Source organism: Halichoerus grypus, chromosome 7 (genome assembly GCF_964656455.1).
Source record: "Halichoerus grypus chromosome 7, mHalGry1.hap1.1, whole genome shotgun sequence".
Taxonomy (NCBI): domain Eukaryota; kingdom Metazoa; phylum Chordata; class Mammalia; order Carnivora; family Phocidae; genus Halichoerus; species Halichoerus grypus.
Window position 1 is genome coordinate 129,898,944 of NC_135718.1, and position 27,245 is coordinate 129,926,188.

The 27,245-nt window shown below is 55.0% G+C and overlaps 1 protein-coding gene across 19 annotated transcripts in view; it reads right to left on the reverse strand.

Annotated features, from left to right (window-relative positions):
* The window catches only part of PLEKHA6 (pleckstrin homology domain containing A6), a 139,511-nt gene that overhangs the window by 20,063 nt on the left and 92,203 nt on the right, over positions 1-27,245 (reverse strand). For 9 of the 19 annotated variants that reach the window (XM_036075870.2, XM_036075874.2, XM_078078289.1 and 6 more), the window contains 12 exons: positions 24,870-24,950; positions 24,102-24,216; positions 19,145-19,249; positions 18,391-18,463; positions 15,694-15,794; positions 12,041-12,243; positions 9,622-10,107; positions 7,604-8,126; positions 7,017-7,103; positions 5,910-5,963; positions 1,812-1,892; positions 821-889 (listed from right to left, as the gene is read on the reverse strand). In XM_036075870.2, coding sequence (XP_035931763.2) covers positions 821-889; positions 1,812-1,892; positions 5,910-5,963; positions 7,017-7,103; positions 7,604-8,126; positions 9,622-10,107; positions 12,041-12,243; positions 15,694-15,794; positions 18,391-18,463; positions 19,145-19,249; positions 24,102-24,203 — 1,884 coding nt within the window. In that variant the 5' untranslated portion in view covers positions 24,204-24,216; positions 24,870-24,950. Of the gene's footprint in view, positions 1-820; positions 890-1,811; positions 1,893-5,909; positions 5,964-7,016; positions 7,104-7,603; positions 8,127-9,621; positions 10,108-12,040; positions 12,244-12,689; positions 13,099-15,693; positions 15,795-18,390; positions 18,464-19,144; positions 19,250-24,101; positions 24,217-24,869; positions 24,951-27,050; positions 27,181-27,245 lie in introns of those variants that run through there. The other 10 variants (XM_078078291.1, XM_036075873.2, XM_036075880.2 and 7 more) reach the window with 9 other exon arrangements.

Genomic DNA, 27,245 nt, shown 5'->3' on the forward strand with positions numbered 1-27,245 from the left:
CAGGGTCTCAGGATGGCTGACGCTGGGATCCTCCTGAGGTCTGGCCCTTGCCTGGATGGAAACTCTCCCAGGCCTACTGGGCAGATCCACTACCCAGGCAAGACCAGTGATGATGGGGAGCAGGCAGGGTAGGCCACGCTTCTCTTCTGGAAAGGCTTAGGCTTTCCAATATCCACACCATTATTCATGCCATTCCTCAAATACCCCCTTGACTCTTTTCTACTGGCCACATCTTGTCTTCTGGGCCTTTTAACTTCCAGGCCAGCTCACCTGTTACCTGCTTTGTCCCCGACCCACCGGCCCACATGGTCTCACTGCCCTGCCCTCCTGCAGAACCCACTGTCCATCCCATTTGGCACAGGAATCATGCTGTCACCCGCTGCTACCTGGCATCTCCCACTACCCTGGAGCTCCCTGAGGCCAGGGGCAGGGCCGTGTGCTTCCCTCTAGTGGCCTAGGGGCGACTGCTAACGTGGGCACAGCGTAGCCTGGTCGATGCACCTGCTAACGAAGTCTGTGTTCCTGTAATGAGCAGATCCCACTGCTGGAGACAAGAGGGCCTAGGCCTCCGTGGAGAAACACACACGGCCAGCACGGGGCGGGGGGGGGGGGGAAGGGGGAAGAACGAGAAAAGAAGGGGGATGAGGAAGGGGCAGGCAGAATGTTGTCTTTGTGCTGAGAGAGGACATGAGTCAAAGGCATGAAGAGCCACCAGAAGGACAGAGATGAATGGAGGAAAAGCCCCAGCGGAGGAGAGCGAAGATGAGGACGACAACGGGAGGGACTGGAGAGGACAGGGGAGCAGGAGAGCTGCTCTTACATCTGTGTCTTGCTCGTTTAACTTGTAGGTGTGGAGACCGTCCCGGAACACTTCTGGGTACGGAGGGACCTGCAGGAACACGAGGCCGGTTACAGCAACAGGGGACAGGTAGGGTGTGTGGGGATGGGAAAGCAGACAGCCCTTGCTCCGTTCTTGTCAGGGACCGTGGTCCATCAGCTCTGGTAGCTTCCATTCCGGGAACCCGAGCTAATTCTTTGTCTCTGGCTGGGAAGCCTGGCGTAGCCCCATCTAGGTTCTTCCCTATTGTTTAGGCTGATTTCTGGAGACAGTGATGCTGCTCAGCTCTGACTCAGGATCTCCCCTCTCCCCCCCAACCTCTAGATCTCCTGTGGAGAGGGACTCTGGAGATGTAGAGATCCCGGATGGCTTATTGGGAACAACCCTGAGAACAGCAGTTAACCCGTGGCTGTTTTTGAGGATGAGACATGGGAAAATGGAATGAGCCCCGAAAACATCTGAGAATGATTATCTTGGTATATTGCACACCAGTCACAGGGCGGGGTTGGGGGGGGTGTGCTTAACCAGGAGTATGTCTGGGTCCAGCAAATGCTGCCCAGCCTTAGTGATACATCCGGTGACCACAGCATATTCTACACCAGTGGGGCATCAGATGGTTCCATGTCACACCCCTTGTGCCCTGAACCCCGAAGATGTTTGTGAAGAAGATACCCAACATGAAACAGAAGTCCTGGACTTGAGAAAGCAGATTTGCGATCGCTGGCATGGTATGGGAGTCGGTGCTGGTTATATTGATGGTTTGAGAAATGGGCCTTGGATTCACCCATGAACATGAAGAATGGAGGAGACACAGTGGAATTAGAGGAGCGGGACGAGGCGGGGCCCAGGAGATGAGGCCTGGCGGATGAGTGGGTAGGGCAGAGCAAACCCCAGCCCAAATGGCTTGACTAGACCATGCACAAGCAGCTGAGATGGTGCTGATGGGGACCATGCTGCCAGGCGGAGGTCTTACTTGCATGAAGATCTGGGCCCTGGGGGAGGAGCTCTCCACCATGCGGTTCACCATACTGATGAGAGTCTCGCTCTCACTCATCTGCAGCAGAGGAAGGAACGGACGATTCAAACTCAGACCCCCATGGAGCTATCTCCCCATCTCCCTCCTGGGCTCACTTCCCCGGAAACAGGAAAGGGCAGCTCGTCCTGGGGTCTCCAGCTCCCTCTGCTCGGCTTTACCTGTCGCTCACCCCTTGTGAGCTCCGTCCCAGGACAAGCACTGAAGGTCCCCCGAGGAAAGGTCACATAAGGGGGGCTGGGGGCTGCTGTGCCCTCGCTCGCTGGCCCTGAAGAGACCCCTTGCCCAGTGACACTCTCCCCAGGGTGCCTGAGAGGTGCGGCAGGTCTCATCCTCACTGGCCAAGGTCAACTCCCTGCCCCACCTCTTTTCCTCACGCTGCTTTGGTCAAAGACCACACCGGCAGGTAGGAAAACCCTTCTCCCCAAATTTGAACTAAATCAAACAGCTGAGAAAGAAACCCTGGGGCTGCTCTTTGGATGGGCCTTCACAAAGAGGCATAGCTCTCTCTCCCCGACCCCGGCCCACCTCTTGGCTCTAGAGTAGAAAGGATTGCTAAACACGGTTTCCAGAGCTGGGCTGGTAGCATCCATGCCGATCTTGGATGACGCTAGGGAGCAAATAAGGAGGCCAAAACAAGCAAGCCGCGTTAAAGGGACAGCAGATACTCGAACACTGTTCTCTGACATGTCATCTTTGTGTTTCAAGAATCATTAGGAACACGGAGGGGGAAAGAGAGAGATGAAGAAGGGCAGGGGAGAGGGAGGAGAGGGGGTGAGGGAGGGAGGGAAGACAAGCCAAGCAAATCAACTAGAGACGCCATCATTTCCGCCCCCTGGTTCCAGTTTAATGGCATCAAAGAGTGAAAACATTAGGGCGTGTCCTTGGCTATGTCCCTTTAACTCATGACCTACAGGACAAGGTAGCAGAAGACAGAGGGAAGTCGTGTGGGAAAAGCTTTTGGGGGAGAGGAGATGAGTGAGGGAAGGGACAGAGCCACGTTAGGGCAGAGTTTCTGGGATCACAGTTCAGGAGGCCGTCACATTTTTGGCTCTTACCTCCCCCAGCTTCATTGGGCCCACATGTATTTTCCCTCTTACCCGTTTAGGTGGCAACCCAAAGGCGGCCTTGCTTCTGTGTGCTGGGGACAGGACGAGTGGCACCCAGCCATCCCCATCTGCAGGGTCCATAGCATTTTGAAAGGCTTTCCTAGGATCTGATCTCTCTACCTCTTTAGCCCATTTGGAATTTTTTTTCAATGGCATCAAGTGTCATTTAAAAGGCTTTCCAAAGAGCAGTTGTAGTAGGAGGCTGAGGCTTCATAAAATAGTTCCCAGTCAACAGGACATCAGCCCCATTTCCTGGAAGGATCTGAACTCCAATCAGTCCCTATCTTCTGGGAATCCTGTGTGTATGAGGTCATGTTTATGGTGCACAGGGCGTGTGTGTGTGGTGTGTGTGTGATGGTATATGGTGTGTGTATACGTGTGTGTGTCTGCTGCCTGTGAGCCATGCTGCGTCCTCTGTGTGTGTGTGTGTGTGTGTGTGTTTAGGACCTGCCAACACACCAGGCCCTGAGAGGGCAAAGAGGCCCAGGTTTTGCCTGGACACGCATTGATCTCACTGCTCGCCCAACCAGTGGCTCTCAAGCACTAAAGAAGGGAAGCCAGAATGTTCTCACCCTGGTCTGCTCCCATTCACACTGTGGCTTTGGGGATCTTCTGGCCCACGTGGGCTTTGCCTCTAGGATTCCTCTATGTCACCTTCTGTCTGTCCAAAATGTCAAATTTTGTGAGAAAGCACCTAGCACAGTGCCTTATACATCATAAAGTGCTCAGTTAATATTTTAAATTGAATGTCAGAAGGAAAAGAATAAAATAATCATCGCAGCAGTTAGCGCTCCTCACCGCCGCCTGACCCAGTGCTGACGCGCATGCTCTTACTTGATCCTCCAGCAAATCTGGGAGGCGGGAAAGGCAGGTTCTACAATGTCCATTTTATGAGTGAGAAAACAAAGGCCCAGAGAGATGAAGCAACATTTTGAAGTTAAAAAAAAAAACCACAACAAAAAACCATTGTAAACGGCAGAGCTGGGACTAGAATGTCTGACTCCACGTTCTGGACCCTTCTTTTTTTTAAAGTAGGCTCCATGCCCGGCATGGAGCCCAACATGGGGCTTGAACTCACGACCTGGAGATCAAGACCTGAGCTGAAATCAAGAGTCGGACGCTTAACTGACTGAGCTGCCCAGGCGCCCCTAGACTCTTATCAGATAAAACTCCCTTTTAAGATTATTATCCTTTATCTAGAGGAGGTCCTCTGAAGGGTTATTTCTGAAGCTCCCAGCCTAAGGGCCCAGCCTGTCCATGAGGGCAGCAGCCCCAGGAGGGGCCCCTCAGTGGCACTGAAGGCTGGCACAGCCAGGCACTGTAAATGGGCCGCAGAGAGGAAAGCCTGCCCAGGAGCCCCGAGGCCACTCAGCCCTGCTCCTCGCTACTCCGGGCACTGCAGACCCTGCTTCCTGCAGGCCAGAGCCCGCACTTCCCATTGCCGGTCTGGGTTGGCATCCTGAGCCTCGTCTCCATGTGGGCTGGAAAACTCGTGGTGTGGACACCACATGCTGCTTCTGGAACTAAAATGCAAGGTTCGTGAGGGCTGGGAGCTGTCCCTGCTGATTAAAATGTGGATATCAGGGCTTCCCAGTGCCCAAGGCCTACTATGAGGATGATCCCACCAAGGCACGGAGGCCCGGGAGACGACAGGTCATGTGGCATATGACTTGTGTCTAGAACCACCAACTGTTTCAGCAACAGCCTCTGATTTCAAGTTTAATGTTCTTTCTGCAACTTTAAGAGCATAAAATCATCCTGATGAGGTTTGACTCCTGCTTCTTCGTATATTAGACATCTCCTCAGCCATACACTGGATCAAAAGCTCAGAGTCACATTCCAAGCTCCACCATTTGCTGGCTGTGCATCCTTGGCATGTTACTTAACCTCTCTGTTTCTTTAGTTTTATCAGTTCTTAAGGTGGATAACAACAGTACCCACCCTGCAGTGTTGTTACAAAGATTAAATGCCTTAGGATCTATAAGGAACTCAGAACAGCATGAGGCACAGAGAAAGCACCCAGTTATGGTGGCGGCCGCTATTCCTGCTACTATTACTACGACTCCTACTCTAATAACTTCACCACCTCCGGCCACTCCACCAGGCCACACTGGGGATGCCCAGGTCCCCTGTGATTTGTAGCGCAGATCTGGACTTAGGTAAGAGTATGCGCTCATATCAAGGCCCAGCATCCTGACCCCCAAGCGTGTCTCAACGCCCCTCAGGTTCAAAAGGCAAGGTAGCCAATGATTAGAGCCTGGAGCCGGGTCTCTGCAGCTAATCACTTCCATCTACGGGAACACTCACGGACTCTTCCAGATGAAACGAGGTTGCTAACACTCTGTCTGCCATGCGGAATTCTTGAGGAGAACACGAGCCCCGTGTGCAAAAGAACTTGGCAGAGGAACTAACAAATATATGGAACTAATATAATTTTAAAAAACCATCCTAGGGCAAGTCTGTAGTCCTCAGTTTACAAACTGTGGAGTTTAACAACAACCTGTGAACTAGGATAGATAGTTTCCCAGGTTGAGGCCGCAGAGAGTCCCTTGCATTTTTAGGCTGAGCCTGGCTGCTCACCCCCTCCCCCTTCCACTGCCCCTGCCGTGCTCTCCAGCAGAAATGCAAATTCCCGCCTGCCCACCCCCTCCCCCCCCCAGTTCCATCTGGCCTGAACAAATAGGAGGTGGCATTAATTATTCATGTGGTCATTTCTTATTCTCCTTTCCCCAGGAAACTCCCAGCTGCCCTAAAGGGCTTTGAGGAGAAGGGGTGTGAATGCGCAAACCAAAATATAAGCCACTTTGTTGTGTCCTGGTGGTACCAACAAAGGTTGTCAAATGGATGGGCGAGAAGGAGGTGGGGAGGAGCAGGGAGACAGACGGGGGGCGGGGCAGGGGAATGGCGAGGGGGCACCAGCTCTGCCTACCTGCTGATCCAAATACTCTAGGTTTCTTTGCAACTGAAGGTCTAAAAGTTCATCCTACCCGGAGCCCAACGGCAACACAAACAGGAACAAGACAACAGAAAACAATAAAAAGGAAGCAAAGCAGTTAAGAGTTAGCTGGGGGGCAAGGTCAAAGAGAGGCCTCTGTCGGCCCTTGAAGAGTTCTAGGGAAGGGCAGGGATGAGGCTGAGGGCAGGCACCAAGTTGTCTACCGGATTACCGGATACTGAGCGAGAGGAGGGACTCACTGGGGCCCCAGCTCCAGGGCTCCTGGTCCGCCTGGCCCTCCCCTGGGAGAGGGAAGCACCCTGAAACAATCTAGTCAGCCCTCCCTAGCAGCTCCTGAGTTTTCGGGAAGAATCCATTGTTCCTAGATGGGTGCTGAGCTGTGTGTCAGGGCTAGAGCTTGGACAGAGAAGGATCAAGGGGAAGGAGGGGAGGGGCACCCTCCATGCCTGTAGAGGCTCCTCCACCCTGGCCTCCCAGGGCTATGTAGGGAAGGCGTCAGCAACAGGCTTTTGGGGACAAGGACTCGGCCTGTTGGTTCCAGTGTACCCGCCCCCATCCCAGGTGGAGCATCTGCATCCAGTTCTGGGCGGGAGGGAGACAAAAATTCTCTGGAGAACAAATTCCCGGGAGAGACAAATAGAAAGCAGGGAGAAAAGAAGGAAAAGGCGTAATATGGAAAATATTTTCTTCCTTAATCTCACTACTTGTCTCTTTCCCCAAAAGTAGCACTCCAGGCAAGGACAGACTTGGAGAAAATGCCTGTTATTGGACACTCATTGGGCCCCGGATGGGGGCCCCTCTGCATGCTGGGAGGAGGTTGTTGCGGGGTCGAGAGGATCAGGACATCACACGCCTCCAGATCTTGTCCCTGCTCCTCTACCTTGTATCCCAGAGATGGGGTAACTGGCGTCACACTCTGCACTGGGGTCAGAGTCCTGGCCGGGAGGGAGGAGTATCCAGAGGCTGCTAAAAACCAGGAGGGCCAGGCACCAGGCACAGAGCATCCCTGTGGCTGCCCTAGTTTGGCCCCGCCCTGGAAGGAGAGGTTCTGTGGGGAGTGGATGGGAGGAGAGGACGTACCATCTTATCGTGGACCGTGGGGGATGGTGGGTAGTTGTAGGGGAACAGTCCTGCAGGGACTGGCCGCCTGTCTCCCAGGTAATCATACTGGAAGAGAAAGGGAATTGGAGAGGTGAGGGGGTCCGGCTGGGACACAGACTTCCCCACCAACTGAAGCTCAAGGTTAGGGATGTTTGTGTCCTGTCCCAGAGCAGATGCCAAATGAAAATGGACAGCATTTATTCACTGCAGTATCCTTGCATTGACCTGTCTGGTCCTCAAGATGTGAAAAGACAGAACCCTCTCTGCCCTCAAACACAGGATTAGGGTTCCTGGCATGACCTGGGGATGGGCACCAACAGCAATGTTCCTACTCAGGGGTCAAAGCAAATGCCCCAAAGCAGCTCTCCCACGGACAGACCCGCAGGGCCAGAAGCTCCCCCGGGCATCATCGTGGCTCCTGCCAACACACAGTGTGTGTCCCTGGGGGACACAGTGACCCTGAGTCCCAGATGCCCCCCCCCACCTCCACCTCTCCTCTGCAGATGGTAGTAGGCTTCTCGGGGGGTCTCAGGGCATGAGGAAGGAAGGGCAGGCTGGTGGCTCACCTTGGGGGAGCTGATGGACCGCCTCACCACATAGGCAGCAGGGTCAGCATAGATGTCCTCGCTGCGAGGTGGCAGGCGCTCAAAGCGGGCACTGGGTGAGCGGACGGGGGAGTAAATGCGGGCACGGCTGTAGGAGCCCTGGCTGGGCGAGCGCGGCACAGAGTGGGAGCGGGGCTGCAAGGACAGGCGGCGCAGGGAGCCGGAGGTGGCATCCAGCTCATCGTAATAGACTGGCTGCCGGGAGGGGGAGGGGCCGGGGAGCCAGACGGTGCCATCCTGCCGCCCGTAGCCTGGGGGCTCCTTCCACTCCCGCAGCTGGAAGGCAGGGCCGCCTCCATTGCGGAACGAGTGGCGCTTGTCCTCCAGCGCCCAGGGTGGGCTGATCCGATCGTAGGCTGGCATCGAGCAGATGCTGTCCGGCCGCACCCCTGGTGGGTAGTACTGGTAATCATCGGGGTACTGGGAGGAGTAGGGGCTGTAATACTCAGGGACCCTGCGGGACACAGGGTAGAACCTAGAGGGACTGAGAGAGAGGACATTGTAAGGAAGCCAGACAAAATGAGCGCAACCCCACCCACCCCACCGCTGTGCCCCAGCCCCACCTCCAGGTCCTCCAGCCTAGAGCAGGGTGTGCCCAGGTGAACGGTGCCCCAGGCCGACTGTGGGAGCCCGCGGAGGCAGCCACTGCCTGGGCGCTGAGCCTCGCTTCCGGGGGTGCAGGGAAAGCTCCCCCATAGCTTCCTCCCTCAACCAGCCACCCGAGGCTGGAAATTTCACATTCAGAGCTTCCATCTTTGTCTTTTTAAAATGAAGTAGCCCTGGGGAGAAACTTTAAGCCTTATTAGCTATTTCTATCCCACCATGAACCCATGTATCAGATCCTTTCCAGAGAGGTGAACGGCAGAAAGAACAGAAAGAACGTGAGCGTACTGGGCGCTGGGGAGGGTGACAGAGGAGGGACAAAAGAGCAGTTTCCCTGGTTTGATGTTCTCATCAAGGACGGGACCAGTAGGTTCGTGGGACTCATCCCAAGTGAGGCGCTCGCCCTGGGGCAGGCCAGACGTCCCAGGCACCAGGGCAGCAGTGGTGAGCATGTGAGCAGCCTTCCTGCGGCAGGAACCTGTGCTCCGGGGAGCTGCCCACCCCTCGGGGAAGGGGCACCTGCGCTCCGGGGAGCTGCCCACCCCTCGGGGAAGGAGCACCTGCGCTCCGGGGAGCTGCCCACCCCCGCGGGGAAGGGGCACCTGCGCTCCGGGGAGCTGCCCACCCCTCGGGGAAGGGGCACCTGCGCTCCGGGGAGCTGCCCACCCCTCGGGGAAGGGGCACCTGCGCTCCGGGGAGCTGCCCACCCCTCAGGGAAGGGGCACCTGCGCTCCGGGGAGCTGCCCACCCCCGCAGGGAAGGGGCCACAGCCCCGCTTGCTCTGATTCATGCTCCGGGCCCAAAAAATGTCTTCCGGTGTTTGAAAGCCAATCACTGGACAAAGGAGTAAATTGGTCTAGTTACGGCAACATTCTGTTTCTTTTCCTTTTCTTAAGCTGCATATAAAGACTTGCAAACAATTAGAGCCGTTCAAAACTGGGGTGAGTTGGCTTGGTGGCCAGTGAGGCTCGTGGTAGCAGAGACACCGGATGGCACCGAGGGTGTTGTAAGAGGGCCAGACACACGGATGGCTCTCTGACTGGCACAACTCCAAGGCCCCTCCCTCCGAGCGCCTGCACGCCTCCCGGGCACCCCGCATCCTCGCTGAGAGGCGCTGGGTGCTCCGGTCTTGTCTCTGAAGAAAGTAGACGGGGCAGGAGCCGGGCAGGGGTCACACTCCACGGCTGGAGCCGCGGGGCAGTAGAGGATTTGGACAAGCTGGGAACCCTGGGTTGGAGGGTCTTCCTGCTGTCCCAACTCAGCCTGGCTTCCAGAAGATTTCCAGCAGGGGATGCTACACATGTTACGCAGCCCCCCTCCCCGGGCCCAGCCCTAACACCACCCCAGCTCCACGCCAGCGCCCCACCAGGACTCACCTGCGAAGGTCATCAGGTGGGGGCACCCCTCGGCGCAGGTTCACCCACTGCTGAAGCTGGTTCATGGAGCTCTTGCGCTGGGCAATTTTGTCGGGGTCGGCACGCGGGGGGAAGCTCCGCTGGTGTCCCCCGCTCTCTGAGTCCTGCGGTGGGAAAGCTGTGCTCCCTGGTCGGCTCGGGGAGCTATACTGCCAGCCGTTGGGCTGGGCGGGCCGATCCCCTCCCCCTGGGACCCTCGGGCCCTCAGGGTAAGGGCTGCCAGGCTCTGAGGCTGGTTCCGGTCCGGCTTGGACGCCATTGGCTTTCACCAGAGGCTCGCTCTTGACTTCGGGCCTCTCGGGTTTCCTCTCGGCCTTCTCGCAGCCCCGGCCGTCACCCTCCCCTCGAGTCTTGGCCTCGGGCTCAGGCTTGGGGAGGCTGTTGTGGGATGGCTGGTGGTGGTGTTTACTAGGTGGGATGTTCTCGGAGTCTGGCTTCTCGTGGCTGCTGGACACCAAGGGAGATGTTGTAAGTGACCCCAGCCCAGCGTGGAGCTGGGCAGGGGGTGGTAGACTGGGAAGGAAAAAGGAGTGGAGAACGGTGGGCAGGAAGGTAGCAATGGAAATGGGAGTCAGTGAATTGCAATTTTGTTTCCTAAATCCCCCCCCTTTTTTAAAGATTTTATTTATTTGACAGAGAGAGAGACACAGCGAGAGAGGGAACACAAGCAGGGGGAGCGGGAGAGGGAGAAGCAAGCTCCCCACCGAGCAGGGAGCCCGATGCAGGGCTCGATCCCAGGACCCAGGATCATGACCTGAGCCGAAGGCCGACGCTCAACGACTGAGCTACCCAGGCGCCCCCCCCCCCCCTTTTTTAAGATTTTATTTATGTATTTGACAGAGAGAGACACAGTGAGAGAGGGAATACAAGCAGAGGGAGTGGGAGAGGGAGAAGCAGGCTTCCTGCTGAGCAGGGAGCCCGATGCAGGGCTCGATCCCAGAAGCCTGGGATCATGACCCAAGCTGAAGGCAGACACTTAACTGAGCCACCCAGGCGCCCCAATCCCCCCCATTTTGCTTTCTTGCTCCAGCCTGGACAATCACTATAAAACATAGTCCAATCTTGCCTATGCACAGTTTGCTCGTTTTACCCTCCAGGTCGTCTCCATGGGTCACTCTCTGCTCCCTTCTGCTGACCTGCATTGAATCCAGCCACTGACCTCCCCCAGACTTGGTCTCCCCGGCAGTCTGTCTCCACTCCAGCCCCGAAAGCTCCATACATGCCCTACCAAATCTCCATAATGGTGACTGTCCTTGATGTGTCGGCTACAGAAGCTTGTTACAGGTCAGTCCTGTGTCCTGTATAAGTTCCTTAACTTCAGCGAGCCTTGGGCTCCTTGTTGGCAGGATGGGTGGACCAGTCTCTCCCCTCGCAGGACCGGGAGCTTAAACGTGGCAGGCGCCAGGCGCCAAAGCTGTTGCCTCAAACATCCTCGGCACAGAAACATGCTAGTTCCCGTCTCCAGAACAAGCTTCTTCCAGGACTGACTGTCAGAATGTAAGCTCCACGAGGCAGGAGCGTGTAGACTTGTCTTCCCCTGTTTCCCTAGCACCCAATCCGGTGCCTGACACACACCTACTTACAGTAAATATTTACGAACTGAATGAGTAAACTTCTGGAAGTACGCTCCTCTGCTGACGTGAAGATGGAGTGACTATGTTTTCCCTGTGGCTTCCCAAACCCAACATATTCAAGCATCCTTGTTGCGACATTCCCTGTGTTAAACACTTCTAAGACACTAAAATAGACTTGGAGTCTATCTATACTGTAAAACCTCCTTCTTTTGGATCCCTGTTAACATCTACCTCAGGACTCCACATACTGAGTAAAGACAGGCCCCGAGGCTGCAGGGGGCAGCGGGTGGGGACGGGGATGGAGCCAACATGGGCTGAGAGCTCCCTGCACATCCAGATTTCACAGCCACCCTGTGAGGGAGGATTCTAACTGCTGTCTTCGAGGAGAGGAAATTCAGGTTGAGAGAGGTTAAGTAACTCACACTGATGTCACAGTGTGGGCAAGGGGCTAAGTGGGGATTCGAACCCGAGTCCACCCTCCTCCAGAAGTCATGGGTTTAACGTGCACAGCGAAGAATAAACAAGTGAATGACCCTGGTCTTTGGCTCCTGGCCAGGCCCCGAGGGAACCTGACTTCTCTCTTGGCCTCTACCAGCCCAGAGAGAAGAGGTAGACCCAATCAGGGGAAGAGAGACCCCAGGTCTCGAAATCACTTAGCCAGGCACCCTGCTGGGAGGCAAGGAGTGGTTCACATGTCCTCAGAGGTTCGAGCCAGCACTGGGCTCAGGAGGTCATAGAGTGGGGTGCTTCCTCACTCCTCTTTCTCTGGCACTCCCCACGCCCACGCCCAGTGCCCTGGAACTCACCTGTGACGCACAGCTTGGGGCACCGACTTCTGGGCTGGAGGGATCTGTACTCGGGCAGCCTCCCCCATGGCCTGGATCCAGGCCTCCTGCTCCTCGGGGCTCTCAGCACTGAAGAAGTATGTGCGGACCCCGGCGTGCTCAGCCTGTGGGGAGAGGCAGTTCGTGGAACTGGCCCCGGCCTCATCCACCCAGCACGTAGTCACCTGTAGGGAGAAGACAGCCACATCCACAGAACAGGCGGTCAGGCAGGCCATTTCCTTGGTCTGTAGCTCTTCCCCCCACCCCCTGCAGCTCAGGAGCAAGGTGAGGAGGATAGCCCCCCATATGCCAAGTGTTCTAGCTGGGGCATGTGGGCTAGCTCTCTGCATACCACCCAGCGGCCCAGGAGCCAGGGAAGCTTACCTGCCCCACCTAAGGTGATTATAAACAGGAAGGACAATTACCACGCCCACTCTCCCATCGAATTCCAACTTTGATTTGAAGGGCAATTATTATCTGATGTCTGGGAGAGGTGTCTCCCCACCCCGCCCCCAAGCCCATGCCAGTCCTGGCCCCAGCTTGGCCTCTGAGGAGCTGGTACAGAGAGACAGCCAGGCCTCCACCTCCCTGCGCATGCAAGGGGCATGCACTGCCAGTTAGAGCACGCTACCTAGTTGGCGGCCGCGAGCAGGTGCGGCAGGCGGGAACCCAGAAGGGAGCTCCTGTCCAGAGGAGGGGTCCTCACGCAGTCAGAAGGAGGAAAAGCAGAGAACAGGTCAACCAGACACCAGAGGGAGAGACAGAAGATGACATGGCAGGAATATTGAGGAGCAGAGGGAAGTGGGGGGCTATTCAGATTATCCCCTTCTACTCGCTATTGCAGCCATGGGGACGACAGCACATAGTGATGCCCAGGATGGCCCGCCAAGGGTGGGGAGTGCAGAGCTTGCCCCAAGGCAACTGGGGCTGTTGGCGGAGAGGATTCAGGGCATCCCAGTGCTGATTCTAGCTCTGTTCCCAACAAGCTCTGCAGCTGCATATGACTTGGGTTTTTGTTCTGGCCTGAAGGGATGCATCTGTCTAATGGGGAGGGATCTTCCTGGTGAAGATCAAAGTTCTTAGGACACAAGGGAAAAATGCTCCAGAGCTGAATTCTTTCTGGGACCTCAGCATACTCCCCGGGTGAGACCTTCAATCTCGCAGAAAAAGCAGGTAGCCTGGTTTACCCCACTCAACATAAGAAATCCAAGTGATTAATAGTCTCAGATGTGAACCTCTCTTTGGTCTCTGACCCCTTGAGTGTGAAATCATGGGTCTCTCAGGCTTGGAAGGAGAGAAGACGGGGCTCTCCTGACCAAGCCCCAGGGCTCTCGGAAGCAGCAGTGTCAAATCCACACTCTCCAAATGCTTTCCCGGCTGGACCTTCACTCCTCTGTACCACCCTTCTCCGGCACACAATTCCTTTCTGACGGGAGTCATTACCGTCATGTGACGGTAGTGACATGTCCTACTTCCTCTGGCTGCTGCCCATTCCCACCCTCCAGCAGGGGGCCCAGCTTGTGGGCAGACGCAGGGAGGTGCTTCCAGCCAGCAAAGCTGTAAGGAGGCACCTGGATACGGAGAGCAGGGGACCTGGCGAGCTCTCCAGTGTGGAGGACACAGGGTTGTTGTAGAGAAGAGGGAGACAGGCGGGACTGGTGGGTGTGACGTGGCGCTGGTAGGAGTGGGCAGCAAGTGAATTAATTTGCTAGTGAGCGCCCTGTGCATGCAGAGCTCTGCTCTGGGCACCAATCACAGCAAAACAGACATGCTGTCTGCACTTGAAGAGCTCACGGTCAAGCTAGAGGACAAAACATGCCCACAGGGAGACAAGGGGAGAGCAAAGGCACAGGAGCATACTGCTTGCAATAGAGGAAGGGGGAGGGGCTGGGGATAAACAGGGCAGTTGACGGGCAGCCGGAGGGGACACCGGCCTGGCACCATGGAGGTGGGCCACAGACCGAGGGAGGTACCCCAGTGCAGTGAAGTCCACTGAGCCCCCATGCGGCTGGGTTAGGAAGAGGTTAAGGCACTCAGCAGCAGGCTGGGCAGGACTAGTGCCCAGCTCATTATTAGCCAACCAAGAGTTTCACTTGGTGGCCGCAATAGGACAAGCCTCCCATCTGTCTCTGCTCCCCTCCCTTCCCTGGGGAAGGGTCACTGAATAGCCACAATCGGAACCCTTTGTGGGCCACTGAGCACGGCCCTCAGCGTTGGGTTTTAAAGAGGCAGTGCGCTCCTTGGGGGAAGGGGAAGGAGGAGAGGGGCAGCGGGGCGCAGAGAGCTGGGGCTGACGGCGGGTGTGTGTGTGTGTGTGTGTGTGTGTGTCTGTCTGTCTGTCTGTCTGCCTGTGTGTCAGTCACTCGGGACGCTGCCCGAATGCCTGCTGCTGGCCCAGCTCCGAGCTGGAGTGTGGATGTGTCTGTGCACAGGTCTAGAGGGTGAGACAGGCTGTGTGGCGGTGTGGGCGACAATGTGTACGGTAGGACTGTCTGCTGTTGGTTTAACAACCTGTTTCTACTTCCCCAGCTAGAACCCGGCTCCCTGGAGCTAGAGTTTTATTAATTGTTCATTCTGTTCACACCTCTGGCAGACAGGACCCTAGGAGGCTAGGAACTAATTATGTGCCAAAGAAGCCCCTCCTTGCTCCCTGGAGCAGCACCTGTGTATCCTGCCCCCCCCCCCACCCCACCCCCCCCCCCCCGCTCTTTTCCACGGTCAGGTGACCAGAGTCTGAAGGACAGGAAGAGGCAGAGTCTCTGAGGTCCCACAGGCTCAGATACTGATCTGGCATTACCTGCAGTTCCTATCATCATCCCACACCATAGCTTTTGGTGTTCAGGGACCTGGACAGCCATTCCCAACTAGGGGAAGGGAGGGCCTTGTGCTGAGAAAATGCATAGCTGGTATATCATTTTCTATTTGGAAATGAAAAGAAGCCTCTGGTCTTGGCATCATAAAATACAAAAAGGGCATGGGATTTTTATTGTTTTTAATGGGTCATGAATTTTTAAACGTAGAAAAACACCAGCTTGCAATGAGCCAGTTGCAAGCACATCTTTGATGGGTGGACTCCCCGGGGGGTTCCAAGGGGGGGACACTGAGCAGGCGCGTGAGGCCCATCTTCCCGTGCTCCTGTTCTCCCAAACTACGGTCTGTGTGAAGTTCGTCTTTCTCGATTGTAATCAAACTCAACTCCTAATTTTCTCTAGAGATTGACATTTGAGTAGGTTTGACTGGGGGGCTAGTTCCCTGGGCCCAATGTAGGGAGGACTGCTTTCTAGAAGGGATGTCAGAACCCCACCAGCCCACAGCCCCTGCCTCTGCTGCCAGGCCACTGGGCGGAGAGCTCATGGGTTCAGGACGTACTTCTCCCCCCAGGAAAAACTGGGGTACCACTGAGGCCCATCTCTCCCAGCCCAACCTGAGGAGAACCACCCGGCTGACTCCCAAGATAAGAGGAGGTGGTCTCGATAGAGCCAGAACTGACTCCAGCGGCCACTGCCTTCTCCCTCCCTCCACCACCACTGGGGACTCCTTGGGGAGGTGGCTCAGGATCCTTCTCCACTCCTTCATGCTCTAGAAGAGCAGGGCTCCCTTCCACACCTGACCTGGGAGAGGAAGGGCCAACTGACCTTAAAGGTGTGTTTTCGGCTGATGTTGTCCGAAGGCTGCACTGCGGCCACCCGGAAGCTCAGGAGGGGGATGCTGCCCAGGATGCTCTCCTCCTTCTCATCTGTCGGGTAGAGGCACAGGTGAGATGCGCATGCCTGCTCAGTGCGCGTGCACAGAGAGGGGAGGAGTCTATCAGCCCTACAATGATGAACAGCAATACGCCCGTGTGGCTCATCTGCCACCGGTCAGGCCCCGAGGGCCACCACCCTCCAGCACACAGGCTGTGCTCTGCACAACACGGAGAGGCACCCTCCCTGCAGACACTGTTCTGGATGCTGGGACCGTAGAGGCAGATGGGAGAGAAGTGCCACCCACCCTCAGGGAGCTTACCTTCCGGGATGCAGGTAGACAAATAAGGAACAGCTAATGTGATGGAGGGTTTGCTATTCATCAGGTACTGTTCTAAGTTAAATGACTTAATGGATTTAACCCTACCCACGATCCAATGAATAGGTACTGCGATTACCCCATTTTATGGGTAAGGAGGTGGAGACACAGAGAGGTTAAGTAATTTGTCCAACGTTATTGAAGTAGCGAGTGGTGGATTGGTCTTTGGACCCAAGAAGTCTGACTCCCAAGCAAGCATTTTTTTTTTTAAACTCCACCCCCACCGTGGGGCTCAAACTCACAACCCCAAGATCAAGAGTCTCATGCTCTACCGACTAAGCCAGGCAGGCGCCCCTCCCAAGCAAGCATTCTTAACCACTCTCCTATCTATAGAGCCTCCCCAAGCAAGACAATTCCAGCGGGGATACATGTAATGGGATAATAATGGGATTGGGCATGGCAGAGCAGTCCCATCTTTGGCTCTGGCTCTTCTGGGTAACTGTTTCTAAGGTTCTCCAGGCACCCAGCAGCTTGCTCTGTCCTCTCCTGACAGGGGTCTGTCTTCCCCTTTATGGCCCCGTGTCTCCACAGGCAGACATGCATCTACAGAACCCCTTGGCCCTCTGGTCCCTGCATCAGGCTAACAACCAGGCTTCTAAGTAATCCATCCTGGATCTCCAAAGGAGCCTGATGGATGAGCTAGTCGGTCCCCCAGCTGTCGGCAGGAGCCTCAAAAGGTGGGGGTGTTCTGTGGAATAGGTAGGGGGGCAACTCCCCACTTCCCTGGGATAGCTCTTTGTTCCCGAGGCTAGAAACCCTGGAAAACCCTCCATTAGGTGTCAGAAGGAGTCTCAGGGATTATAGAGTCATGAGCTCCCCTTCTCTGCTTCCTCATCACTCACACAAGTTACTTGGCTTAAGGTCCAGCTTCCTCTGCAGGGTCAGCATGGCGCCCAGGGTGAAGCCAAAGGATCAGGAGGAGCCCGGGGCTGGGGACCCAGGGCTTCTTCAGGAAAGCGGAGGTTGCCAACCTCTGGAGGCGATGGCCTTCTGCCTGGCAGTGTCCGGGCCAGTGTTTACAGGGGCACTTGAGAGCATCTCTCAGTGGATGGTGGCCCTCATCACAGTGCCCTTTGAGTTCACAACTTTTCAGTTTCTCCCCTCTGGCCAGGCCCACAGTCTCTCCTCTGCACAGATCCTGGCTTTCCTTCAGCTTTGTTCAGACTCTGGCTCCAGCCAGCCCTGGGTCCCAGGGGCCCAGCACCAGGGGCCACGCCCCGGGCAGATTCTTCTCCCCCAGTCTTGGGGTTTTTTCTGTGGCTGGACCCTGTCTCTGCAGCCCCTTCCTGATTTCTCTTTTTGGGGCCCAGGTGGCAGCGACTCAGGGCACAGGGACAGCAGTACTCTGGAGGGGTCACTAGGTATAACCTTTGTTTGTGGAAGTTAATGATTCACTGAATTGCTCCCAGGAGGCCCAGGGAAGTCAGGGCCCTGCCATTCCCAGGGCCTGGAGGAAAGGAATCAGGCTCTCCTGCCGCAGAACCATTTTACCCTTCTCTTCCTGTGGCCCCGCAGCAGCGTGACAGGGGCCCTGTCCTCAAGCCTCACTAGCTCCCTCAGGACCTGCCTGACACAGTGCTGTACATTTATTTTAAAAATAACTTCCCAGAGGCTGCCTCACCAAAGTTATTAGGTCTCTCTCTCTCTCTCTCTCTCTTTTTTTGTTGAGCGGCTTGGGAGTGAGTGTTGGGGTGCGCACAGACGGTGGAAGCTGGGGATATTCACTTACTCGACACTGATTGAGCACCTACTGTGTGCCTCACGCCGTTTTAGGCGCTGTGACTACCGCCGTGAACGAAACCGAGATTTCTGCCTTCGTAGAATCGGCTCGGACACTCTGGGGGGAGGCAGATCAACACACAAGCTCCGACTGGAAGGGCAGCTGCTAGTGGTGACTAGGGGCCTTCCTCCTCTTCCTCCTCTTCCTCCTCCTCCTAGCCCATCCCCCACTCCAGGACTTCACTCTTTGCCCACCGTGTCCCCCAGCAGCACCCAGAACTCTGCCTGAAACCTGGGGGGCGCACAGTAAACACTGTTGAAAGTGAAGTGAGTGACCACGGGAGCAAGCGGGCTCTGTCTTTATCCCACTGTCACACCCCACGGGTGCCCGAGGCTATGGGGCAGATTTGCACCCCCACCCCCACCCCCACCAATGTCCACCAACCAACGTCCACCCAAAGCAGAGCCCAGTGATATGGCAGAATGAGAAAGAGCGGTGGGCCCTGCCTTCCTGCGGCCCCGGCCAGCCCCAGGAGAAGAGGCAAGCTCACCTTTGTAGTAGAAGAGACAGCGATCCACCAGGACGAACCAGCGCTTGTTCCATTGCTTAACCCCGGAGCTGGCCTGCGGGACACGTGGGCACAGAGGGGAGGGACTGTGAGCTGGGCATGGGAGGGAGGATGCAGGGGAAGGAGCGTGGCACTAATTACAAGGCCATCCTGCCTCTGGTCGCAGCTCTGCAGCCAGTAAGTCGCAGCCAACCCCCTGGGGACCTCAGATGCAGGAAAGTGACATTAGATTATTGTCTGTCACCTTCCAGTTCTGTCATCCCAGGCCTCAGTGTCTCTCCCAGGGAAGATAAAAGGGGTGAGAGGTGAGCCAGGATGAGTGGGCAGAGGGTGGGCAGGGAGGGTGGTGAGGTCAAACTGGGAAGACTTAGTGGACCCCGGGACTAAGGACACCCCCCTTCCTTCACAGCAAGAGGGACCTCCTGAGAACGAGCCAGTGGGTTGCTCTGATGGGGTTAGCGACCCAGCATCCTTCTGTCATTCCATCTGCCCATTAGGAGACCTGACTGGGTTCCCAAATGTGACACCATTTTTTCTGTGTGACTTTGGGAAGATATTCAACTTCTCTGAGTCTTCATAAAATTAGGAGATTCATTCACAGAGATATAACATACCAAAAATAGGACACGGGAGGACATACCAAAACATGCAGGGACTATTACTGTAACTACAGAGGAAGCAGAGCAATGAGGAGAGAGTGGAGGTCCTGGTGGGCGGACTGCAGGGGAGGCCTCACCTGTTTGAAGAGCCAGCCCGCCTTGGTGACAGGTGCATTGAGATTACGCTTCATGGAGTGTGAGCGCTTCCCAAAGGCGATGGCCTTGCGGGATGTTCGGGTTGCCTGGGGAGGCAGACACAGAACCCTCCTGACCTTCTTCCTCTCCTCCCCTCCGCTCTTTCTGCAGTGGGAGCGACCCTTGCTGGGAGCTGTAGCTCTCTCCGTGCTTGGGGTGTCCTCACCCTAAGAGGACCAGGTGTGACTCCTGGATCTGTTCCTAACTCAAGGGCGCAGCTTTCCAATTCTTGGACTCTTTTTCTTATCTCTAAAATGGGGCTCAAAATAATAGTCTGACCTGTCTCACAGCGGTGTGGATTTTGCTGTTGTTGTTTTAAGGAGAAAATAAGAATTCTCATTTCACTCCTGGGCTATCTTTCTTCGACTGTCCTGACTCCCCTCCTCTTTCATAATGCTTTCTGGAACCCACTCAAATGCCAGTAAATTCCCTACATCATCATCCTCTTGGAGTCCTGCTCACTCTCGAATGTCCAACATAGCACAGAGCAGGGAGGACATGCAAGGGTTCTCCTGGCTCCTTATTGCCACGTGGACACTGCCATCCTTCCACATTCTGGCAATAATCTCTCTGGAAGCACCCCTGGTCTTCCACTGTTCAGCCCTTCTCATCACTGTCAGCTTCTAGATCATTCCTTCAGAGTCTTAGAATTCCGGTATCAATCATCCTCTTTATTCTAAGTCTGGCCATCCCTGTGGCACTGCACTTGATGAGGACCGATCCAGTGCCCTAACCTTATAGTACCGTGATAGCCTCAATCCCAAAATCATTCACTGCTACCCTGGCGCTCACTCCTACAGCTGCACCTGCGACCTGGCCGGCCCCACGCCCCTCCACCACTAACATCTTCAATTCTGGTGTTCCCATTTCCTGACGCCGTCCCCTCCTTTGGGCTTTCTCACTCCATTACTCAACACCCCCAGCTTTTCTACTCCACTGGAATCCCCAGCTCCTTAGTCCTTCCCTTTTTTTCTGGACCCGTCAGCCACGTCCTGGTTGTGGTTATTTCCCTATGAAGCCCAGGCTCCACGCTGGGGTAGGTCAGCTGCACTCTCAAACACCCCATCCGTTGTCAGAGCTGGAGCCTCTCTAAAACTCAGAATCCCAGAGCAATCAAATTATCTGCACTCATGGCCAGATTATGGTTTATGATTACAGATCTGCCGGACGAAGAGCACACTGCAGTACGGATGAGGCCACCGCAGAGCCCCTGCCCCCCCAGTCCCCAACCTCAGCCTGGCCCAGCCCCCTCATGCCACTCCCTGCCCTCCCCCTCCCCCAAGCCCTGCAAGCTCCCCCACACCCTCCCCGCAGTGGACCCAGCTCCGCTCCACAGAGATGATCCACGTTATCAGACATGCACTTCCTCAATTTCACACCCTTTTACCTAGAAAATTACTGTCCTTACCACTGTCGCCTCTTTCTCTCCAATGTCATCCTCCTTTTCAAGGCTAACACGTTCCACCTACCATTTCCTGAGACTTCTGCTCCATGGATAATCTCTCCTCAAATCTGTCTTCAACCTTTCCTTCTCCACTAGCTGCTTCTCCTGAGCAAACATGCTCAGTTCTCTCCATCTTAAAGCATCAGTCTGTCTCTGTCTGTCTGTCGGTCTCTCCCCCTCACCAGCTCTCCCTCGCTCTCACGTGGCCACACCCACCGGAACTGCCCCCCCCCCCCACATCCCCTGCCATCCCCTGCCAGCCCTCAGGTAACACCTTCCCCCTTCTCCCTCCCTTCCTCCACAGGAATAGGCTCCTGGGAAGAGTCCTGAGGTTGCTCCTCACATTTACTCCTAACCCCCCTCCACCTCTTTCCTGAGGTGGCAATTGCAATGTCATTGAATTAAAGCTGCTCAGTCCTTGGCCATTTTAATACACTGGATAACACTGACCTTTCTGTCCTTCCTGAAACTCTTCTTTTAGAAACTCTTCTTCCCTCCATCTGTGGCCGCTCCTTCTCAATCTCCACCTTTACTCTCTTGGTGGACCTCAACCAGACTTCAAATTCTTGTTTTTCTGGTTCTTCATCGTCTGTGTAGCTCATCTATAGCCGTTGCCTCAGCTACCAGCAGAATGCTGAAAATTCTCTAATCCATAGCTAAGAGCTGTCTCCTAGCCTCAGCCCATTTTATAACTGGTTGTCCAACCAGGACTAAATAAGTGCAAAGCCAGACTCATCCTCTTTCTAACCAAGCCTGATGCTCTGTATTTCTCACCTGGCGCATGGTACTCCAATCCACCCGGTTGCCCAGACCTGAACTCTGAACTGCCTCACACAGTTCCCTCCTTCCTCCGCTCCTGATACGACATTTGCGCAGGGCAGATGGGTCTATGTTCCTAATGGTTCTCGGATCTGTTCTTTCCTCTCAGGCCGTCATCTCTTCTTGCTGTGCACCGTCTACCACGAAGTAAGGTTACCTTTCTAAAACACAGTGCCATCACGATGCTCTCTTAACATTTCTTACTACCTCTCATCACTTAGAAGGGAAGTCAGTTCCTCAGCATGGCACACAAGGACAGGTCTGTAAGGTTTGCCGTGGCCCACGCTCCTGCCTTCTGCCCCTCTACCAGACAGGTCCCTCGCCAAACTCCTGGTGGTTCTCTGCCATGCCCCTGCCTTTGCTCACCTTGCTCTCCCATAGGAGATGTGGGGAGCCCCATCTCCCTTGTCCCATGACAAATCCCAACTCATCCTTTATGCCCAGGGCAGGCCCCCCAATTCCACAAAATCTCCCGGACCCCCCGGTGCCGTGAGCTGTCCCTCTTCTCTGTCCATTTGTGTGGTCTAAAGTTTGTCACACTGCAATGGGGCAGTTGGCCTTCCAACTCCTTCTCCAGACTCTGAGCTCTTTGTAGGGAGGAAGTTGAGTCTTGTTGGTCTGTTCATCACCAGAGCCCAGCAAGGTATCTGTCTACAATAAGCACTTAGTACATACTTGCAGAAGGAAGGAAAGAAGAATTTGGGCTTTATTGTAAAGCACACCCCAAATTGGGGAATACAATTATTTTCTAAACTTTACTAGTAAAAATCCACATATAAAGGCTGAGATGAGGCACCTGTGGAAGTCACCCACCACCCGAAGAATAAGCAACTCCCCAAATCCTTCCCTTCCTCCTCAGTCGGTCATCTGCCACAGCTTCACCTCCGCTCTGCAGGCTAGAAGCTGCTCCCACAGCTCACCCCTCCATGCCCTCACCCCCTTAGCTTTCTGCCACGGCTTCCCCCTGCCATTAGCCCCACCTTAGGCTAATCCAACCATCTACCTTCCCTGCTTTCCCAGCTAGTCTGGGAGTGGCGCTGGAGGAAAACCACACGCATCTGTGGACTGGAGCCACTCGGAGTCAAGTCTATGACCTCAGATGACCTTTCGACGTTATCATGCAATATTTCACATGCCCCTTGTTGATCTCTGGTCCTGTTCTCCAAACCCTGGGCATATTCTCAAGCCCCAATGCCTCTCTAGCCACCCCACTCCTCTCTGCAGAAAACCCTACCTCCTACTTCCCTGTAGAAGTTGAGGATATCAGATGGGAATGTCTTTAACTTCCTAGCCCCGCACCTCCAAGCTTCACATACCGTTTTTTCTGCAGCTCAGGGGGAGCACCCCTTCCCTCTGCAGGCTGACAGCACCTCTGCATCTGACTGCTCCTGTCTCCATGGAAATGAGACTCACAGCTGTCCCCTTCCTCCTGAACCTATCTACTGGGCCATCTCCCTCCTGCTCGCACATCTTAAAGCAAAATGAAATGGACCAAGAAGACCTCCTGCCATCTTGCATATCGTCTAGCTTCGGTCCCCTGTCCCACATTCCCCCTCACAATCAAGTTTCTTTACAAATATATATTTTTCAATATTACAAATATTTCAGAAAAGTAGAGAATAAATCACCACCATGTGCTGGGTTTTTTCCCCTGATAAAACATGACAAATAGAGCTGAAACTCCCCTTGAGCCACTCTTCAATCTCATTTCTTCCTTCCTAGAGGCAACCGCTGACCCAGAACTAGTCTGCCTGTCCATGGTTACATGGTCGTACCACAAATTTACCTGTGCATATGTCGTATCGCTTTCACGTAGGCTATTTCACATAAATGATATCACATCTTTCATATTCTGCAGCTTGCTTCTTACTCAACATTACATATTCAAGATTTATCCTTGTTAATACATACAGCTCTAGTCCAGTTTAATTTTTGGAGAGCGCTCCATTGTATGACTATACCACCACTTACTGTCTAGCTTCTTAGAAGACTAGTCCCTACTCGTCATCGTCTCTCCGTCTCCCCTCCCATCTCCTCTTTAGCCCTCTCTGGCTTGCCTTCTGCCCTCATCCCACCACTGGTCAGGGTCTCCAGTGCTAAACCCAGGGACACATTCAGCCCTTATCTTACTCGACCTCTATGCCACATTCTTCTCTGGATTACTTCTTCCTCCTGAGGCACTCCTTCCTTTCTGAGCTCTTGATTGCCATATCCCTTATGAATTATTCCTCTTTTTCTGTCCCCCTAGATCAGTGGTTCTCCATGGGCGGGGAGGAGGCAGTTTTGCCCCCCAGGGGACATTGAACAATGTTTAGAGACACTGGTTGTCACAGGGCAGGTGCTAACTGGCATCTAATGGGTAAAGGCAGAGGATACTGCTCAACATCCTACAGTGAAAGGACAGTCCCACGTCACAAAGAACTATCTGGCCCCAAATGCTAATAGTGCCGAGGTTGAGAAGCCCTGGTCTAGAGATCAGTCTTCTACAAGGTTCTGGTCTGACCCCTCTTCCCTTCCCACTCTCCACTCCTCTTGCCTCACCTCACCTGCTCTGTGGAGCCTGTGAAGACAGCTGGACAGGCTCATATGTTTCCTAGGATTCCCGCCTGACAGCTGGCCTTGGGGGCTAGACTTACCCGGACGCTGGGCCGCTCTGGGGGGACCTCGGACACCATGTTGTGGTTGGATACGTCACTGTTGGTGATAGCCGGGCGTTTTCCACCTGCTTTATTGGACATGTCCAAAGACGATCTGATTTCAGGTTGACCAAAAGAGAAGAAAGAGACTAGTCAAAACCCAAGAAGAATGGAAAAGCCCCATCCGTATTCCCCACCCTGCCACCCACCGAGATCACTTCAGCTGCTCCCTCTGCTCTTCTGAGACCACATGCCAGTAATCTTGAACAGTCTCCTCTTTCTTTCCTGTAAATTTATTTTAAAAACCTAGACCTTAGGACTCTGGAACTCCTTTTCCTTCTAACTGAAAAGACACAATGGCTCAGTGGACTATGGGAGTCATTTAATTTTTTTTTTCCCTTTCTTTCTTGCACTGAGCCAAGATCCACAGCGAGAGGAATTTGCATTTGGCTCTCAGGATTCTATCAGCTTCCCTCAGCATTTCCCTCAAAGGCCTCTGGGGGATAGGCCCACCTCAGACCTGTCTCTCTCCTCCAGCGCAACCTGTGGGAGGCACCAGCCTGAAATCTTGGAGATGCTGGGAAAAGTGGGTGAGGGCGTCAAGCCAGACCTACGGCCCTCAGAAGCTTCCATTCCTCAGGACTGGGGTTAGAGACCCTAGGTCCCTCTGCTCTCCACACCCTCCCTTACGCTTCTCAGCTGCAAAGTGTGGGGGTGGGAGGGTGAAGGGGGTGGAAAGGCCAAGCAGCCAGCGGGGGGCAGACGTACATTTTCAAGTTAAATTTGTTGTTTTCTTCTGGGACCTGGCCAGTCACTGGGTGTAGAAATGTGTTCTGTCGTTCATTGTGGCTGTGGGGGCAAAGAACAGACGGAAGTTGTGATAAGGATGGAGAAGGCAGAGACACAAGCCCAAGGGTGGGCAGGCCCCGGGCAGTGACGGGGAGGGGTGACCGTGTAGGAGATGGTCCCTCTGTCCTCTGTGGGGTCTGGGGAGGCAGGACGGAGGGCTGGGCGGTAGAAAAAGCAGCTTCAGGCAGGTGGGGGGGTGGGGAGACACCTTTTACTAGTCAGTGCTAACTACTTATGGAGATCCCCGAGGCTGGAAATAAGCCCCACTTAAGCCCTTCGGTGGGGACCCTGGGCGTGTACGTGGGTGGGGGCCAAGACTTCATGTGTGGCAGGTTCTCTCCCAGGAACAGCTCCGGCCAGTGTTCCACATAAAAACTGCTCACTCATTATCTGCTGAAAAAATTCTCTTGTGACCTTGGACTCCTTCCTCTCCTGTTTTATGTACCATCTCTTTCTTTAAGTGAAACCAGAGATCCAGAAACTCCATTCCTGAGCTTGGGCTGGGACCCACTCACACTCGGGAGTCCAGGGTTTCTGCGTCTAAGGGGCTGAGATGTGGCTGAGACGTCAGGGGCTGTCAGGCGTTGAGGTTAGTGCTGGCTCAACAGTCAGATCTAATTAGGGGCTGCTGTGGCCTGGGAGTGGGGTGGGGCGTGGGGAGGACAGCCTGCCAGGAAGCAGGGTCTGTGCAGAGGCAGACGGGGAGCAGAGCCGCGGACGCTCCTTTGGGAAGTCCTGCCGTGGCCCTCTGGCTGGGCTGAATGTCAGGCTAGCTTCCTGGTGACTTTGTGGGGAGACGGGGAGGAAGGTAGCAGATAGAACTTGGGGGGGGCTGGTGCCATGGGTCTAAGCCACAAATGGCAGCCACTTGAGGTGGATTCTGCAAGCAGGGGACCACTTGGCAAGAATGTTATAGACTTCAAGCATCCAGCCAGTGGGGGGCTGGATGAGTTTTAAGGTCCTCTTCACCCATCCCTCTTGAGAGATACTGTGAGAGCCCAGGACAGGCTCAGTCCACCCCAAGAAGCAGGCGCCTGGACAGAGTATGCTGAGGCCACACCAAGCTTGGGGGTCCTAACACCAGGCCACTTGAGCATCCTTAAAATGAATAGCCAGGGTTGCTTGGCAAGGGGCAGATCAGCTGGTACCCGAGGAAAGAGAGCCTAGCTCGGTCCCTTCAGCTCCAAGAGCAAAGTAACCTTTTGTTGCCCCCTTCCAAAAGTCCAGGAATCCCAACCCCTGGGCTGTCTGTTGAAGCTAAGGATAATATCAAAGGGTGTTTTTTCAGCTTCCAAACCAGCCATGTTCAGATCAAATCCAAAGGCCTGTGGCAGATAGAAGCCTAGCGGGGCAGTGGCCACAGTCTATGGAACCCTGGGTTTGGCAGCTCGGGCTTGCCGGCCAGGACCCTAAACCTGGCCGGTGTCCGCCAGGCCTGGGTTGTAACTCCAACACGTTGCTCACCTGCTCCCCCACTTCTCAAACTTTATTCCCTCCTCCCTCCAACAGGGATGCTCTCCTCAACTTAACTGCGGGGGATCTTTGCAAGGAAGGGTAGCTGTTTCCAGTCACCCCCACCCCTGGCTCTCCCCGATCTGGGGTAGGGGGGTGAGCAGTCTGTGAAAATAAGGTCCTCAAGGTGCCAACATCTCTGCTTTTTTCCAGTGGCACAGAGCACCTGCTCCCCACCTCCCACGCCCCCTCCCCCAGCCCCCCTTCTGCTCTACATGTTCCCTGTGCTAACTGCTGGAACCTTCCCTGCAGGCACTGCTACAGACAGACAGACACACACACACAGAAGCACACACACAGCCTGCTGTCAGCCGGCACAGGTCTCTCAAGGTACAGCGAATTTTTCCCTGCCCCAGACTCTCCTACCCAGCAACCCCTACAAATGACGTCCTCTCCCCATCCCGGCACTACCAACTTCAAAATAGCTTTCCCTTCACAAGCACTGCAATGCAGCAGCCGTTGACCTAACTCCTCTTCCTTCTCCAGGTCAGGGCTGGCACGGCCCCCCCTCTAAAGCCCCCCGCCCGACAAGCTGCCAATCAGCCTGCTCACTGAACTCGGCTCGCAGTCCACAGGAGAGCTCCCTACCTGACCCGGCGATCAGCCCGAAACTTCAACATCCTTTTGGCAGCTCTGTTCCCTGTTGGGCAGCCTCAGAGGACCTGCCAGCCTCCCTGCTCTTACCATCCCTCTGAGAAGTAAGTCCTCCAGTCCCCGGGGCCGGTGCGGAGCTCAGGGTGCGCAGCAGGCACGGCTGGCTCCGGGGCTAGGGGAGGGGGAGGG